General features: G+C 45.4%; 1 protein-coding gene across 4 annotated transcripts in view; it reads left to right on the top strand.

Annotated features, from left to right (window-relative positions):
* The first annotated feature begins 1197 nt into the window (after positions 1-1197).
* The window catches only part of CAPN6 (calpain 6), a 63328-nt gene continuing 49503 nt past the window's right edge, over positions 1198-15022 (top strand). The window contains exons 1-5 of one of the 4 annotated variants that reach the window (XM_083797389.1): positions 1198-2277; positions 2859-2907; positions 3682-3733; positions 11111-11169; positions 12039-12213. In XM_083797389.1, the coding sequence (XP_083653515.1) occupies positions 12049-12213 (165 nt within the window). In that variant the 5' untranslated portion in view covers positions 1198-2277; positions 2859-2907; positions 3682-3733; positions 11111-11169; positions 12039-12048. The other 3 variants (XM_083797390.1, XM_083797391.1, XM_083797392.1) reach the window with 3 other exon arrangements.

Here is a 15022-nt window from a genome sequence, read left to right as displayed (position 1 = left end):
CATGTTCCTCTGCTCTTCTTCATGAACCTGCCCCAAAAAATAGCTGCAAATGCCCACCTCAGATCTAGATCCCCCAGGGAATTCGGGGGATGACAATGTTGACTTGTTTTATCCCTACTTCTGTTAAAATCATCAGCGTTTCTGAATCAAACCTTATGTTTTTAAAGGTTTAGAAATTCTGTAGTTTATGCAGTTGGAGGATAAATCCTGCCCTGTACACCTGCACTGAGGCCCCTCAGTGGGCAAAGGGCTTCTCTGAAAGCTGTACGAGGGGAAGGCACAGCCCCTTCTCTGCCCCCCTTCATAGGGCCTGTCTTCCCTTTACCCAGCGCTGTGCAGCGAACCGTCAGTCTGGGGCTGACCCCTTACCCCTGCTATCATTTATGCTGTGGAAGAAAGTGTGAAGGGACCTGTTATCAAAACCCCACGATGCAAGGGATAAGTGATCCAGATTCAAAGTGCTGGTGTTGAGCGGAATCAGCCCTCAATTGGATATGCAACTTTGTGAGCTTTTTTGTGTGTATTGGTTAGTTTTCAAATTCTGCCTCTTGGGTTTCTCTCTGTACAAAACTGCCTAAATTAGAGAGAGTAGAATAAACATGTAGGATTTAAGTAGAATCTCTGCTGGAAACCACCTAATGTTTTATTAACAAATTGCCCCATGCAGTTAAGTGAATAATAGATGAACATAGCTCTGGTGGGACAAGAGAACCTTGCAGTGGAGTGTGTTTGCAAGGTGACAGGCAGGCTGCAGGCATCTGTGATAAATATTCATGAGTGGGGCAAAGCCACTTTGACACCTTGCAGTAGTAGTAGCCCTTCTGACAGGCATTAGGACAGCTATTAGTGCACAGCAATCTGGAACTGGAGTGAACTGTGAAACCAAGAAGGCCTTTGGCATGAAGACAACCTTGCTATCACCTCCTTCTTTGTGAATAGAGTGTGAAGAGAGTCCCTAAGAGTAACTAACTCTCCTGGATCAGGGTTGGGTGGGGAAGAGAGAATCGAGCTTGGTTCTAGGTAGCAGTCCCTTGTCGTTATCGGCAGCTGTGTCACAAACTGCCCAGATGGAGCAGAGATCTCTGTCCTCCTGCAGCTGTGAGGGGCTCTGGGTCAGGCACAGCTGCCCAGCAAAGCACTGATCCGGCCAGGTGCTGCAGGGGGTGAGGAATGATTACTGTGGCTGGACTGCAGACCCATGGGGGGCTGGAGTTGCTTGTGGCTGCGGGGTAATGCAGACAGCAAGGTGTGGTAGGGGAGGGCAGGCATTTATGGAAGCATGACTGGATTTTGAGCATGTGCTGAATGTAGGAATGTGTGAGAACCACTGCCTCGTGATGGAGCAAGTTATCTTCCTTGCTTGTGCTGTGGTGTGTCTTTACACAGCCCAGTTCTGGGCCTGCTGAGGGTGCAGGAGTGAGTCAGGTTTGGCAAGCAGCAAGTCTAGAGCAGGGAGAGTGCAGGCACTGCTTTGCGTGCTTTGCAGGCTGTGCAAACCAAGAGACAAGGAAACTGGGGATGCCTAGAGAGGCAGTGCGGTTACTGATGTGAGCCAGCCCAGAGGAGTGTGTGGTGATGGTGCTCAGGATATCTCTGACCAGGAGGCTAAAGGCTGCCGGCAACAACAGCCAAGGATTCCAGGGACTGTGCTGACAGACCATCTTGAGAGACCTCTTTCCAGACTGTGGCAGTGTATGTGAGCATGTCTCTGTGAGTGCTGTGCACAGACCCATTGAATTACAGGTTTTTTCTGCAGTGAGAGTAGAGCTGTCTGCTTGCCCTTGGTTGCCTGCCTGTGTGGCTCATCTTGCTTCCTTTCTAAAGCAATTTTTGTTTCTAATGAGACTTCCAGGAGAAGCTCCTCCTCAGCCCAGACAAATTACATATAATTCTTGGATTATGGCACCAGATTTAATACACAGAAAAGTTCTCATCATTTTGTTCCACAGTGGATCAAAGGCAGCTACTGTGAGAACATGTCTATATAAGCTGTGAAAATTATCAGCTCACAAAAAAGGAGAATTTCGTTGTACTCAAGTGTGATTTTTCATGTTCTTCCCTCAACTGTGCAAATGAATCACAGCATGCGTGGTATATATAGGAGGACGTCAGTTTTTTATTATGATTTAAACTCTAGTCTGCTTGCTCAATCACAAATTGAAAACACATGGCTTTATTATGTAGAGCTTTTTTTTTGCGCATTAAATGCTAGAACTGTAGCGGCAGCTTCCAGGGACTTTCTGTCCAAATTTCAGCATGCCTTCAAAAGGAAGTTGGGTAAGTGTTTTATAAGAAAGCAAACAGTCCTGCAGCGAACCTTACAGAACAGAGATTTATGATACTACTTAACACTTTGTCTTCAGAGTGTTTTCTGGATGTAACTCTTCCCCTGAGATCCAAACTCCTTTAGGCAAATAGAAGTTTTTTTAGTAGCAGGGATTGAGAGAAGGAGTAGACCTATTCAAAAACTTAGATTGGCTATGCTAAACTTGGAAGGATTAAATGGAGGAAGCAAATTGGGGAGAATATTTACAACTGATATGAAATTTTGCAATGAATTTTTAAATTGCACTTGTTTAAGAATTGGCCTACATTTACAAAAATATAAATAAAAGCTCCATAAAGGTAAAAGTAAAGATGTTACAGTCATAAATGAGAAAACTTTCATGTCAAGTTAATCTAAATGAACCCCCAATTAAATCAGGGATAAGTGGAGTATGCAGAGAAGTTTGTTTCACCAAAACCGCTTTTTAATGGGAATTTATTTTTGACCTTTCTTTTTTATTCTGCCACAGCACAGGAAAATGTATTATTTTTCCCAAGTTCTAAACATTAACTGATGTATTTTCCTTTATTAGCAGACTACAAGGAACAAGATTGGACAAGTGCTTGAGTGATCATGGGCAGGTTTGTGACGTCTCAGACATCAGAGAGCTGCTTTGCACGGCACAGGAGCAGCTCAGCCTCCCGGATGGCTCAGGACCTCTGGAGTCCATTCTGTGGCTCTCTCAGACCAGACTTTTTCCTCATTCAGGTTGCTTTCCCCTCTGCAAGGGAAATGGGAGTAGCAAAATCAGGTGCATTCTAGACTCTGAACAGTCAAGCCAGGAGGAAATGCTCGGCAGTGTGCAAGAGCCACTCCTGAAGCTGCTCCGGGCTTGCCACAGTGTTGAGTTGAGGGCACAGAGCCACCTGTTGGGTTTTGCTGCATCTCTTGATCTGCAAACCCCCATCCAACTGCAAGTCCCTCAGAAGTCCTGTGTGATTCTTCCCCACGGTCTGGACGGGCCGTTATCAGAAGGGATGCACTGAGGCAAAGGCATTGACACTGGCTTTATGCAAGTGGAATACAGCATGCAGCCTAATAAGGAATATCATTTTTTTCACGATGCGCATTAATCTGCCCTGTTTTCCATACAAAAAATGCCTGCAGCTCTTGCCAAGCGGCCTTGTCCCGTCTCCTCCTTTAAAAATTCATTCCCAGCTACAGCCACAACTGCAGCTAACAGTTTACCGGGAATAAACAAGGCTCTGCATTTTGGGTCAGCTCAGATGGTTTTCCAGTGTCCCTCATGACTCATCTCTGGAAGGGTCATCCTGAAATACACCCCTCTACTGATGTGATCTTGGTACAGCCCAAAGAGTTTCAGGTTAAGAAGCTGAGGGGATCTTTTTTTGCAGGAGTGATTTTGGAGTTTGTTGTTGCCTCAGAGCAGGGACCGACCTCAGCCAGGTAAGTGCCAGAGGTATCGTGTACACTTGTAGTTACTTGATGTGCACCAGGATGAGCACTTTTTTATTAGTAATTAGCACGTCAGCGAGCACAGTGAAAAAATGCTTTCGTCTACTGCAGTAATGTATATTTCTTTCAGAACGTGGCATCTTGATTGTGTGCTAACACTGAGCCAAGCACTCATTGTGATTTATTGCAAAACCGTGGTTGCTCTCATTTCTTCTGGGATAGCCAGTCTAATGCTAACACAAGTCTTTTCTCTACAGGCATCATTAGCAGTTATACCAAATAAAGGGGCCAGACTGATAAAGCGTGCTTTAATTTCACTGCTCGTATAATTCCATTTTCCATACTGTTTCTGATCTTCTGAAATAATGTCAGTGCTCACTGCAGATTCTTTCACTGTGAAATTCAAGTGGGTATTTTAGTCATTTTATTTTATTTTTGTGAAGGAGAGACTTTTATATCATGTCTAAAATAGTAGATAAATGAACACATAAAATAATGGAGTAGTCTGATAGGGAGTTACCCATTAATTTGCAATCATAGACCTCTTCTGAACCAACTTTTATGAGAAGGCAGAATGGAGAGAAATTGGAATGCTAAAGAAAGTTGTTTCCTGTGGTTTCAGCACAAAGGCATGGCTGGAGCAAATCAGCTGACATTGTTGTGAGCGTTTTCTTTACAGCTTGTTATAGATCTCTTGACTTGTATTAATATAACAATCAGCATCTATCATATTATTTTGAATTCAGAACTGCAATTGTACCTCTCTGTAGTTAGCTGCAAAACTAACTGGTTTTAGGGCTATAGTGGATGCCACTGAAGGGTGTCTGTTTTAAAAATATGCAGGCACCTGTGCAGTTTGGAAAATCCTGTCTGCCTGGATATTCTTAAAAACGAGGCCCATAGCCACTTTGCATTGTCACTTGAAAATCAGTAAAAAGAGATGTGTTTTATTAGCTTAGCTGAAGAATCCAGACAAAGATCAGATCCCGCGCAGTGTACACAGGCCCAACCAGGTCTCCTCTCACGAGGGAAACAAAGTGGCACCAAGATTAAGCACGTGGCAATTTCTGTCCTGAAACAGAAATAATCACCCTGAGCGTTTGCTTTGGGGTCCTGTTAAAAAGTAGCACGCATTGACAGTGTTAGTGCAGAGTTGTTTAGAAAAGCCTTTCTCGTTGTTGATCTGTAAAGCTCTGCGTTCATTCTCTGACTGTCACCCTGGCTGCTCTAAGAGTCAGAGTCCCATAGAGCCCAGATGTGTGGAGTGTTTTGAATTTCTGAATGCTGGCTGAGCTCTAACAAGGGGCTAGAACATCTGCATCAGGACTTAGGCAAAACGCCTGTGCCTTGAGGCTGAGATGTGGTCAAAAAACCTTAACTCATGCTTAGCAGGACAGAGCTGCTTGGTGCCTTGAGGATTTCTAGTTGTGGCTGCCAATCAAGGCCCCTGGAGTAGGGGCAAGTGTGCAAGAGACCTGCCAGGAATTTGCTTGTTACCTGTGAACAGGTCTGGGAGTCACACAAAACACAGTGGCAAAAAACTCCTGTGTTTTTCTAGTTTGGTTGGAGGCAGCTGGGCAGTTACACCCCTTCTGCTTGTGCCAGATGGAGTCCTTCCCTCACGGGCATAACCACCTGTAAGTGCAGCTTCCCTTAGCAGTTCTTTGCTCCACCTGTGCAGCCCCAGCACCTTCAGTTCACGCCCTCAGACCCTGGAGCAGCTGTGCTTCTTGCTGTGGGAGGAGTGACTGCAGCTTGCAATCAGCACGCTCCAGAGGAGCACCGAGAGTTTGTGTTGCCTGAGCTGTGACTCCAGCACTGTGTTCCTGAAGGGTAAGAGAGGGGTTTGTGTTTTGTCTGACCATGAGGTGACTGTAAGAGCGATGGGAGAGAGGACAGGATGATGTTTCAGCAGTGCATTTGTAATTCCTCATTTATTCCTCCTGCAGCTGAGAGATTACTACCAGCCTGTGGCTCAGCACTTCGCATGAATTACTGCTGCCGTGTGCCAGCACTCGGTGACTTAGAGCTGAGTTCTGTCCCCTCGCCACCACCACACAGGCATGCTAGCCATTGGACAGGCAGCTCCATGCAGAGCTCATGTTTAAGAAGGAGAGGGGAGTTGGTGTGTGGATTGCAAACAGTGAAAATAAATGGCAGGATTCCTGGTAGAGCTCCTGTTCAGCTCCTGGGCTCGTTGGAAAGGCAGGCTTGGTCTTGAACCTTCACTTATGCTCCTGAACCGTCCTGCTGGGCGTAGGCTTTGCAGTACGAGCTGCATCGTGGCTCCCAGCTGAAGTGCTATATGGAGTCTCCCTGTCCTGCTGAGTCCTGGTAGAAAAGCCTAGTTGAGCATTATCGAGTTGCAGTAGAAGAGAAGGAACACATGTTGTGATTCATTTCACTGTAGCAAAGCTTTGGTTTGTAGCCAGGTGATTCTGGTGCTCCTTGATGCCATCTGTGAAAGCAAACAAGTTGTTGCCAGCCCCGTTCCTGATGTCTGGTTAGTCTCCCCATGAATTTCTGCTTAGAAGTGATAGGGTATGCATGGATGTTCTCAGCTGAAAATATGTGATGTTTTCTCTCTTGATTTTAATACTAAGTATGGCAAAACAGTGGAGCAGAACAATGTTGGCACCTTTTTGTGTACAAGAGAAGAAAAATGCTTGTGTCTCGTTCCCACAGTGAATTCTTGAGCTGAGCTGGACAGAGAAACTTTTATACATCTATTAAAGTACTGAGTTACAGAGACCATAAAATAGTCAAATTAACCTTATTTTTTTGAAAAATCCAAAAGCTGAATGAGAGAAGGGGGCAGATGACACACCATTCTGCTATCCCAAAGCACCTGACAAAACTTGGTGTTTCATCCAAGCAGGCAGAGCGTTATGTGAAACAACCGAGAAGCCCCTGGACCATGGTTGTTAATACCAGACCTAGGAGCTGTTAAATGTCCTGTGCAGCAAATTTGACGTGAATTGAACGTTCTTTTACTTCTGCAATTGCATATCGACACAGTACAGATATAACATTGATTGTAAGCTTTTATATAGGCTTATGCAGAAGAACAGAGGATACCCAATCTACAAGGCTGAAGACTGCCAGTGCAGTTTGTGTGTTGGAGTGCTTAAACAGTACAAATGAGCAAATTTCTCCAGTAGCTGTTTGATGTTATGGGCAGTGATGCTTCTGATGCATCAGTAGGAAAGCGATGGCCAAGATCATGAAACCGCAGTGTACATGAAGTAGAAGTTTTGCAACTGCTTTAAATTCCCCTGCACTCTTACTACAAATTTGCAAAGTCACTGTTTTGCAAAGTGACTGTTTTGTGCAGAATGAGAAGGAAATAACCTTTTCCAGCTGGAGTCCTGGAAGCACTTTCAGCTTTATAGAAAACCAGTTCAAAGTAATTTAAAACTTTTGGCTGCAGGGCTGCTTTTTTTGAGACAGTCCCTGGTTTGATTGCTCTGAAGTGACCTATGAGTTTGAAGGAGGAGATCTTTGCAGGAACACTAAACAACTGTGTTTGGAAACAGTTAAGCCCTTGAGTGCCTGTGTTGCTGTCTCAGCCCAAACAGTGGCTCCGAGGCTGTGTGACAAATTGGGATGGAAAGAAGAGAGTTTGGAGCTGGGAGTTTTTGCACAGCATCAGGGCAGGTTTACAACTCCGATCTCAAGCGGGGAACCCACAAACCAGCTATTGGTTGTTACTGGTAATGGTAATACCACTGCTTGCAGGAACCAAAAGCAAGCTCACTACCAGCAAAGGGATACAAATCCTAAAATTATGACTGTACCCCAGCATGCAGTGTATGGTGTGTGTATCCGTGTGGTCACCCCAGCCAGGGGCTCCTGCAGCACCAGGGATGTGACCCCGAGGCTGGGGCGTGCCTGAGCTCGAGCACTTCCATCTCAGGGGCTGCTTGCTGGAAGGAGCAGCGTCTTCTGCCGCTGTGGAGTTAAACGTCAGCTAGAAACTTACTTTGCCCTTTTAGCCCTCGTGCTGTGATTCCTTTGAATCCTGCAATCCGAGCGAAGAAGTGGGTGCGTGATGATATGGAGTGCCGAGCCCCTTCCTAGACAAGGAGCTCCATGTAGAGCAGAGGGCTTTCTGCAGCTGCTTGGCACCACTTGCCCTTGGAACCGAAAGCAGAGCTTTTTGTGAAGGCGAAGCCAGCCCCGTGCCGGCCCTGCGCCCCTCCTGCAGGGATGGGAGTGAGAGGGATGCTTTCGCCTGCCGGCGAGCCGCCGAGGGGTGCACTTGGCTTAACAGCTGCAGCGGCTTCTCTGCCACTTCGTACCCTGCTTGATTTTTAGTTACACGGGGTAACAGAAGTGGGCTTAGAGGAGGTGACTTTTTCTGTTAGCTTTTGTGTGCTTATTGCGTGAACGTAAGGGCAGCCAGGGTGTAATTTTCGCTCGCCTGCCCGGACAGTTAGTCAGCCGGGTTTGTTGTGGATCTCCTGCGTAGCAGCTAGGGAAGAGAGCGCTTGGGACGGGAAAACGTGAGTGTAAAGAAACCCTGTTTGGTAGGGCTCTCCAGGCCGAGAACAATGCTTGGAGCTCGTCCTCATATCTCGTGAAGAACTGCATTTCCAGTGAATGTCCCTTTAATTTAGGGCTGCTAAGAATGCCAGGAGCTGGTACTTGTGACTATGTCAAACGTGATTTAGCCATAGTTTGCTCGCTCCAGTAGGGGAAGCACCTCTGAGTGTCAGCTGGGAGTAAAAATGCAGTGTTGGGGTGAGGAGGGGACGCCGGGTGGAGGGAGCCTTTTTGAAACGGGGACCTGCAGAGACGTGGCTTCGCTGTTGTGCTGAAGGCCTTTTTTTTGAGCAGAGTAGGAATTGCACTGGAAAAGAGAGGGGTAGAGAAAGACGTCAAAGCTCAGTGGTTGAAAGCCGAGAGTTCGGGGACCTCCCGTACTGCTGCTGGGACTGAGGGGCTTGTCGTGGCTCCAGAGGGACTTTGGGATCAGCTGTGGGGAGGTGCTGGGGGCTCAGCTCAGAGACTGAAAAGGATAAAAGAGCAAACCTGGTATTTGTGTGGGCAGGGAAAGAAACAATCACCAAAAACCTAAGAATGTCTGACCTGTAGAGCTGTTTCTTTTTTCTTTCTTTTTCTTTGGCTGTCTCTTTTCCGTCCCCTAGAGCAGTCCCTTTCTCTTGACAGAGCTGTAGAGGGTCTTCAAAACGTGGTGCAGTATTTTAGGACCATGCTTCTCAGCCCTTGTTATTCTGCACACAGCTCTGTGTCACAGGGCAGCGTAGGGAGCCCTGGAAAGAGCGGCTGCCAAGCCCTGCCTCGTGTTTTCCTCAAGCACAGCTGCACATTGTGAACGTCAGCAGAACTGAAGGTAAAGCTTTGGAAGAGAAGAGCAGGGGGAGGCTATTGCTGTGACCTTGAGACTGGAGGAGGGAGCATTGCTGGGTAGTTTGGGAGCTTTGATGTTAACTGAGGGTCAGCGCCTGGGGCTTGCTTCAAAGCTGGACCTCGGAGCAGGAGCCAGGTGCTTGCTGCTTGTCTCAGTCAGCGTGGGCTGTGTCCTGCTGGGTGGGAAACCCCAAGGAGAGGAAGGGCTCGGCTGTGGCCCTCCCTCGTCCTCAGTGCTCTGACCACTAGGCTGTTGTAGAAACTGCCTTCACCTCCTGCACTGTGCACTTCCCAAGAACAGGGGGAAAAAAAAAAAAAAAAGACTTCTATCATGTTTTGGAAGGTTATTTTGGGGTTCCTGCTGCAGTGGGTTTCTGCTAGCTCAGCAGGTAGGGGTGGGATTTCCGTGCAGCTCCAGTGCTCCAGGTTTCATGGATGGGTGGAAAGCAGTTACCAGTCAGGCTGAGCCCCTTCTTTAAGCTCAGTCATTTGCTCAGGATGGCACAGGGAGCCCTGAGGGGGGCAGCTTGGCAGCCTCCTCCTCCCACGGTAGCGTTCCCTTGCCAAGTGCTGTCCGTGGAGCCCAGGGTGAGCAGGCAGCAGCGTGATTTCATGTGCTGAATTTGGGACCGCAGTCTGTGCACTGTTGCAGGACTGGGTGTGGGGGGTGATAATCCTGGAAGGACTGTGTTCCAGTGCAGCAGATAGAGGGGAGAAAGGGTGGGGAATGAGGTCACTAACAGCCCATCTCGCTGAATTAGGCAATGACGGCTGAAAACCTTATCACCCCTGGGCCATTTTAAAAACAAGTGTATCTCACAGATAGGCCGGGCTTAGAATCTTAGTTAGCTCGTGGGGGATTTTTAATAAGCAAGAATGCCAGTTATCAGGAGATAATCTATATCCTACCCAAATTAGCTGGACTAATTTTTGCTTTTGTCCCTGAACTATCTGTGTGTAATTCACAAGTTGACTTTGAAGAACTGGTTGGAGAGGGGAAGCAAGTCTCTTTTGTTTCTTCTTGGGAGGCCTTCTGCTACGCAAGATGCCTTGTGATGCTTTGGGGGGTTAATTAACAAGAAACTTTAAGAATAAGGAAATCATTACAAGTGGGATAGTGTCAGTGAGCTGTTTTGGTTTTGAATAGTTCCTTTGCATACAGTTTTATTTTACTGAAGCTGTATAACAGTTTCTAAGGGACTATATGGTGCAGTTCCAAACGGGGAAGCCTTGTCCAGACTGAAGATACAAGAAGTTGTTCCATCTATTGCAGCAGTATTAGAATTCGACTCAAAGTCATCACAATCTTGATGTATGCAAGCTTTATTTCTGAAAGTCCTAACAGAGGATGGAGATTTTACCGGACTGGCATTTGAAGATTTGGTTCATCAAAATATCACGCACAGACTGGTTCTTTGTCCTGTCGCTTTGCTGTGTAAGGTTCTGCTGGTAGAATTCAGGTGGTACTTACAGGTAGATTACTTTGTTTGTGGTTGGGAGGCTTTGGAATGGGTGCAAGAATGGCAATGAGGTGGAAGAGCACTCCTGAATTCTCTCCTTCCCATGAGTGAAGACACTAGAGCAGCATTTCTCATCCTTGAAGGGCTGTCTAATTAATTCTGGGGCAGGGGAAGGAGTGAGTGGAGGGAGGGCAGGTTTTACAACCACCATCCCTACATTATTTTGGCCACAGCAACTTTCAATCACAATAAATTTGACATTTCCAAACGTTTCTCATTCTCTGCATTTCCCCTGCTGTACTCACATGCCTGCTGGGAAAGGCTTGTGCCTAGCTTGGTTCAGTTTTCTGCAAACTTGTGGAATCTCATCCAATTTGGATCGCAAGTGGCTCGTGGAGCACAGGCTGGGATCCCTGCAGCAGGACGCAGCAAGTAGGCTGCTAGGGCAATGTAATACCATGCTCCATTGCTTGCATGTTGTTTAGTCCTTATGATCTGCCAGGAGGATAACCTGCATTTGTCCTTATTGATGTAGGTATCTGAAGGAAGGGGAATACATCTCTAATCCGGAGCAGGAAGGAAGGGAGTACAAAAGTAAGTTCAGATATTCTCTTCGCTCTCTTCAAATAGCACCTCAGAAAAATAGAAGCATCCCTCATGTTCCCCAGACTTCACACCGTTCAAAATGATTTCTGTGGTTGATTTTTGATTTGTAGAATGATCTTAAGCAACTTATTTGAGCTCTGTGGCTGAGACTGTAAACTTACAGGGCTAGATAGTTAGGATTCTTGAAACCAAGGCTTGAAAGCAAATTGTTCTTTCTTTCTTTCCTTGTGGTTATTTTTTAAAATTATTATTATTATGGACACTACTTGCAAGTATTTGCAGCTTCTGGGAATTCAGTTCCCTGAAATGTAACATAAAGATCAAAGACAATAATTCCAGCCAAAGTATTGCCACTTAAATTAAGATGGATAACTGCAGAAATCTGTTTTCAGTTTTCTGTAGGCATAAGAGTTGGAGTAGATAATTAAAGCTTTAGAGGCTAGTAGGAGAATGTAGCAAGGAAGATGCTCCTGCTCTTCACACATAATACAAACTGAGGAGCAAGACCCACTCTTACCTTTACAATCCATTAGACAAAGCAAAATGCTCATTGTTCCTCATCTGGATTCTTTAATGCCTTTCCTGATGAGTTCTCTTCAGCCAGAAGTGTCATCTTTTTTTTTAAAATATATATATATGATATTTACAGGTTTTGTTTCTTTTTTTCTTGTTTTTAGTCTACTACTTAGCATAATCTAATTTATAATCTGTTTTAAAATCAGAAATCAAGAACTAATTTTGTTTAGAACAAGTTATATGCTCTATTGTCAAAGACTGAGGAGTGCATTGCTATGCTTTATGCTATGGACTTCAAAGAGACTCTGTGATTTACACAAGCCGATATTCATCTTATCTAGACAGAAAGAGATGTCTTCGTCAGTTCAGCTCTTCAGAGATCAGACGTACCACGAGCTGAAAGGGCAGTGTATTCAGCAGAGACAGCTCTTCGAAGACCCCGAGTTTCCAGCCTCAGATGAGTCCCTTTTCTACCAGAGAGCTCCACCAAAGAAAGTTGAATGGAAGCGCCCAAAGGTAAAGGGCACTCCCCTTGTGAAGAGATGCTGTTTGTGCTGTATCACTCCCACTGCCTTCTCTGTGCTAAACCAGTTATCTTAGTCTATTCTCCCTCTCTTTTTCCTTTCATTTCTTGTCAGTGTGTAATTCAGACATCAACCTCTCTGTCCCATTGCTGTCCAAAACAAAAGTCATGCCTTACTGTATAAGGTGAGAAGGAAGCATTCTGTACAGCCTGACTGTGTTTTTTTACTGTTGGTGGCTCTCTAATAACAAGCAGCAATGGGCGTTGACTCCAGCTTCAGTGGCTTTTAATTCAGCCCTCTGTTTAATTAAGAATACCTATCAGTAATAGATCAGTCAATACAGAAATATATTCTGAAAGAATATTCTTCGTTTTTTGGGTCAGCCTATTTACCTCTGTAGTTTGCTGTGTTGACAGAAGCGTTTCAGAAATACATTCATCTCTTAATTGAAGTTTCTCTTTATTACCTGTCCCTCTGAGGGCCTGGTGTGCAGGCACGGTAATGGCAATACAAAATCTGAACTTTAGCTGCTAGACTTAGTGCCCCCACCATGTTGTCATTGTTTTTTTCTCCTTCTTAAGGAAGAAATAACCCTTGCAAAAAACATGATAGAAAATGAGATGTTATGAACCGAATACCTCCTCCTGCCTGGGATGCTAGAAGCAAATCAGTCATGCAACTCAATCATAATAGCTTTCCACATGTTTTCAGAGTAACTTGTATCTTATTAAAATGTATGGGGGAAGGAATCCTCACAGTAGCAAGGGGGAGTTGCTCCAATTCCAGGTAGCTGAATTAGTTGTTTAGATGTATGAATAAATTATTTGTAATTTTTCTTGGAGGAGAGAGTAGGAAAAAGAAGATCTACAGTCTGCCCAGCAAGGGAGGCTAGCTAATGCAACAAACAGCCAGGAACAACCAGTGGAGAGGTCTTACACTAAAAGAAACTTGGATATTTCCAACTGCCACCAACAGAATGAGTTGAGAGCCCTTGTTATCAGCATATACCCACTTTCTGTTCAGAGCAAATGGTTTCATTTTTGTTCCACAGAGAACTAACTTGTGTTTCCAGAATCTGTTGTCTTGCTTTCTATATAGTGTCAAAAATAAGAGGACACCGTGTGTGTGTGGTTTGTTCCCAGGTTACCTTTGTATTAACTATACTGGAACCACAAAGCCCAACTACGTACAGGTCTTGAGAGGTTTGGGTGAGTCTTGCAGTATGAGGCAGGACACTCCTGAGCTACTCCCAGGGAATACTCAATTACACGGATGTGTAGCTGACGCAGAGAAGTGAAGGCATGTTCCCAAGACGTGCGTACGTAAACTTTTTCTGTACTGAACTCAACACCCTATTCCTCTGAGTTTCACAGAGGTTCTAGTGAAAACTCATCAGCAAGTCTTATCTGGAGTGAATGCAGAGTTTTCCTTTACTGACTGATAACATCTCTGATCTCTGCATGGTTGTGTTGAACTCACTGCGAATTTTGCCCTTGACTTTTATAAAACCTGGATTACACCCCAGTGATTTCATACTCAGAATGAACAGCTCTTGTCTGCACACAGCCTATAATGCTTGTATCTGTTTGCCACTTCACCTAGCATCTTAACGGGAATCAAGTATCATGTCACTCTCTTCTGACTGTGGTTAATGTACTGCACGTTTCAAGCTGTTAATATTACTTGTATTTGGGGTCTGGTAATTGGCTTGCTCTGAGGTTTCATGCTTCACAGAGCTTGTTTTTATAAAGCAGTTCAGAGCCATGAGCAAATAATTTTGAGGAACATAAAATCATTGTCAACTTTGACCATGTGGCTTTCCATCAAAGTGCGACCTGTTCTCATACTCTGACAAGTGTAATGAAGAGGACACTGGAAGCCTGTAGTGAGATGCACACAGTGTTTTTACCCGGAAGTAGCATGATTTTGTCCTTAACTTTACACATGTCCACTGTTGGGATTAGGATTAATCTTCTGGAATCACGAACTTGTGTGGCTTTTCTAGAAGAGCTGATCTGACAACATGATCTACTCCATACACAGCTGGTACTGTTCCTTGTCCTGTGTGACAGGGGTTGGCAGGGGAGGCTGACCAAGGCTGGGCTACATTTGCTGGGATAGCATTAGGTTGTTTGTCCCCACCCCCACCCCCCCCGCTGATGTTAATTTCTCACAGCAGCTTCAATAGTGAAGTTTTAGTGAACAGAACAAAAGTTTTCCTGCTAAGTGGCGAAACCCTGTTTTCTGTCCTCCCTCCATCTACAGAGGCGGTGGATAGCCTGCCCAGATGCTGGTACTTATGTACCGGTAAGAACAAGCAGTTTTTTACTTCAGAAAGCTTTCCGTGAAGCTGTCTGAGCAGCTGGAGGGTGCAGCTTTGCGCACACAGAGCTGTGGGCTTCCTCTGCAGCTGCTTTCACTGATGCTAGTGTCCCACCAAGTACGTTTGGGGTCTGGGAATCTGCGTCTCTTCTGAGGTAAAAGCTGTTATTCTAGTTTCAGCTCAGAAATATGCTCACACTTTGTTCCACCCCTGCCTGGTTGGTGTTGGCCAGGCAGACCACATGCATAGAAGGGCTCTCTGTACACTCAGAGGTTTTATTCTGCCCGAGTGAAGAAAGGAGTGTTAGAGAGGGAGAGAAAAGAGGAGGAAGGGCAAAGGGTTTCTTCCCCTTTGTTTTTGTCTTTGGATTTGCACCTGAAACGTTAAGTCTGTCCTGTTTGCTCATTCCAGTCACTTGCAGCAATAGGTCATTAACTGTCTGACGTTAATTAGTTGTTTTGTACACGTCTCCTTGGGA

The sequence above is a fragment of the Anser anser genome, assembly GCF_964211835.1.
Source record: "Anser anser genome assembly, chromosome: 13".
Classification (NCBI taxonomy): domain Eukaryota; kingdom Metazoa; phylum Chordata; class Aves; order Anseriformes; family Anatidae; genus Anser; species Anser anser.
This window is presented reverse-complemented; position numbering and strand designations above follow the sequence as displayed.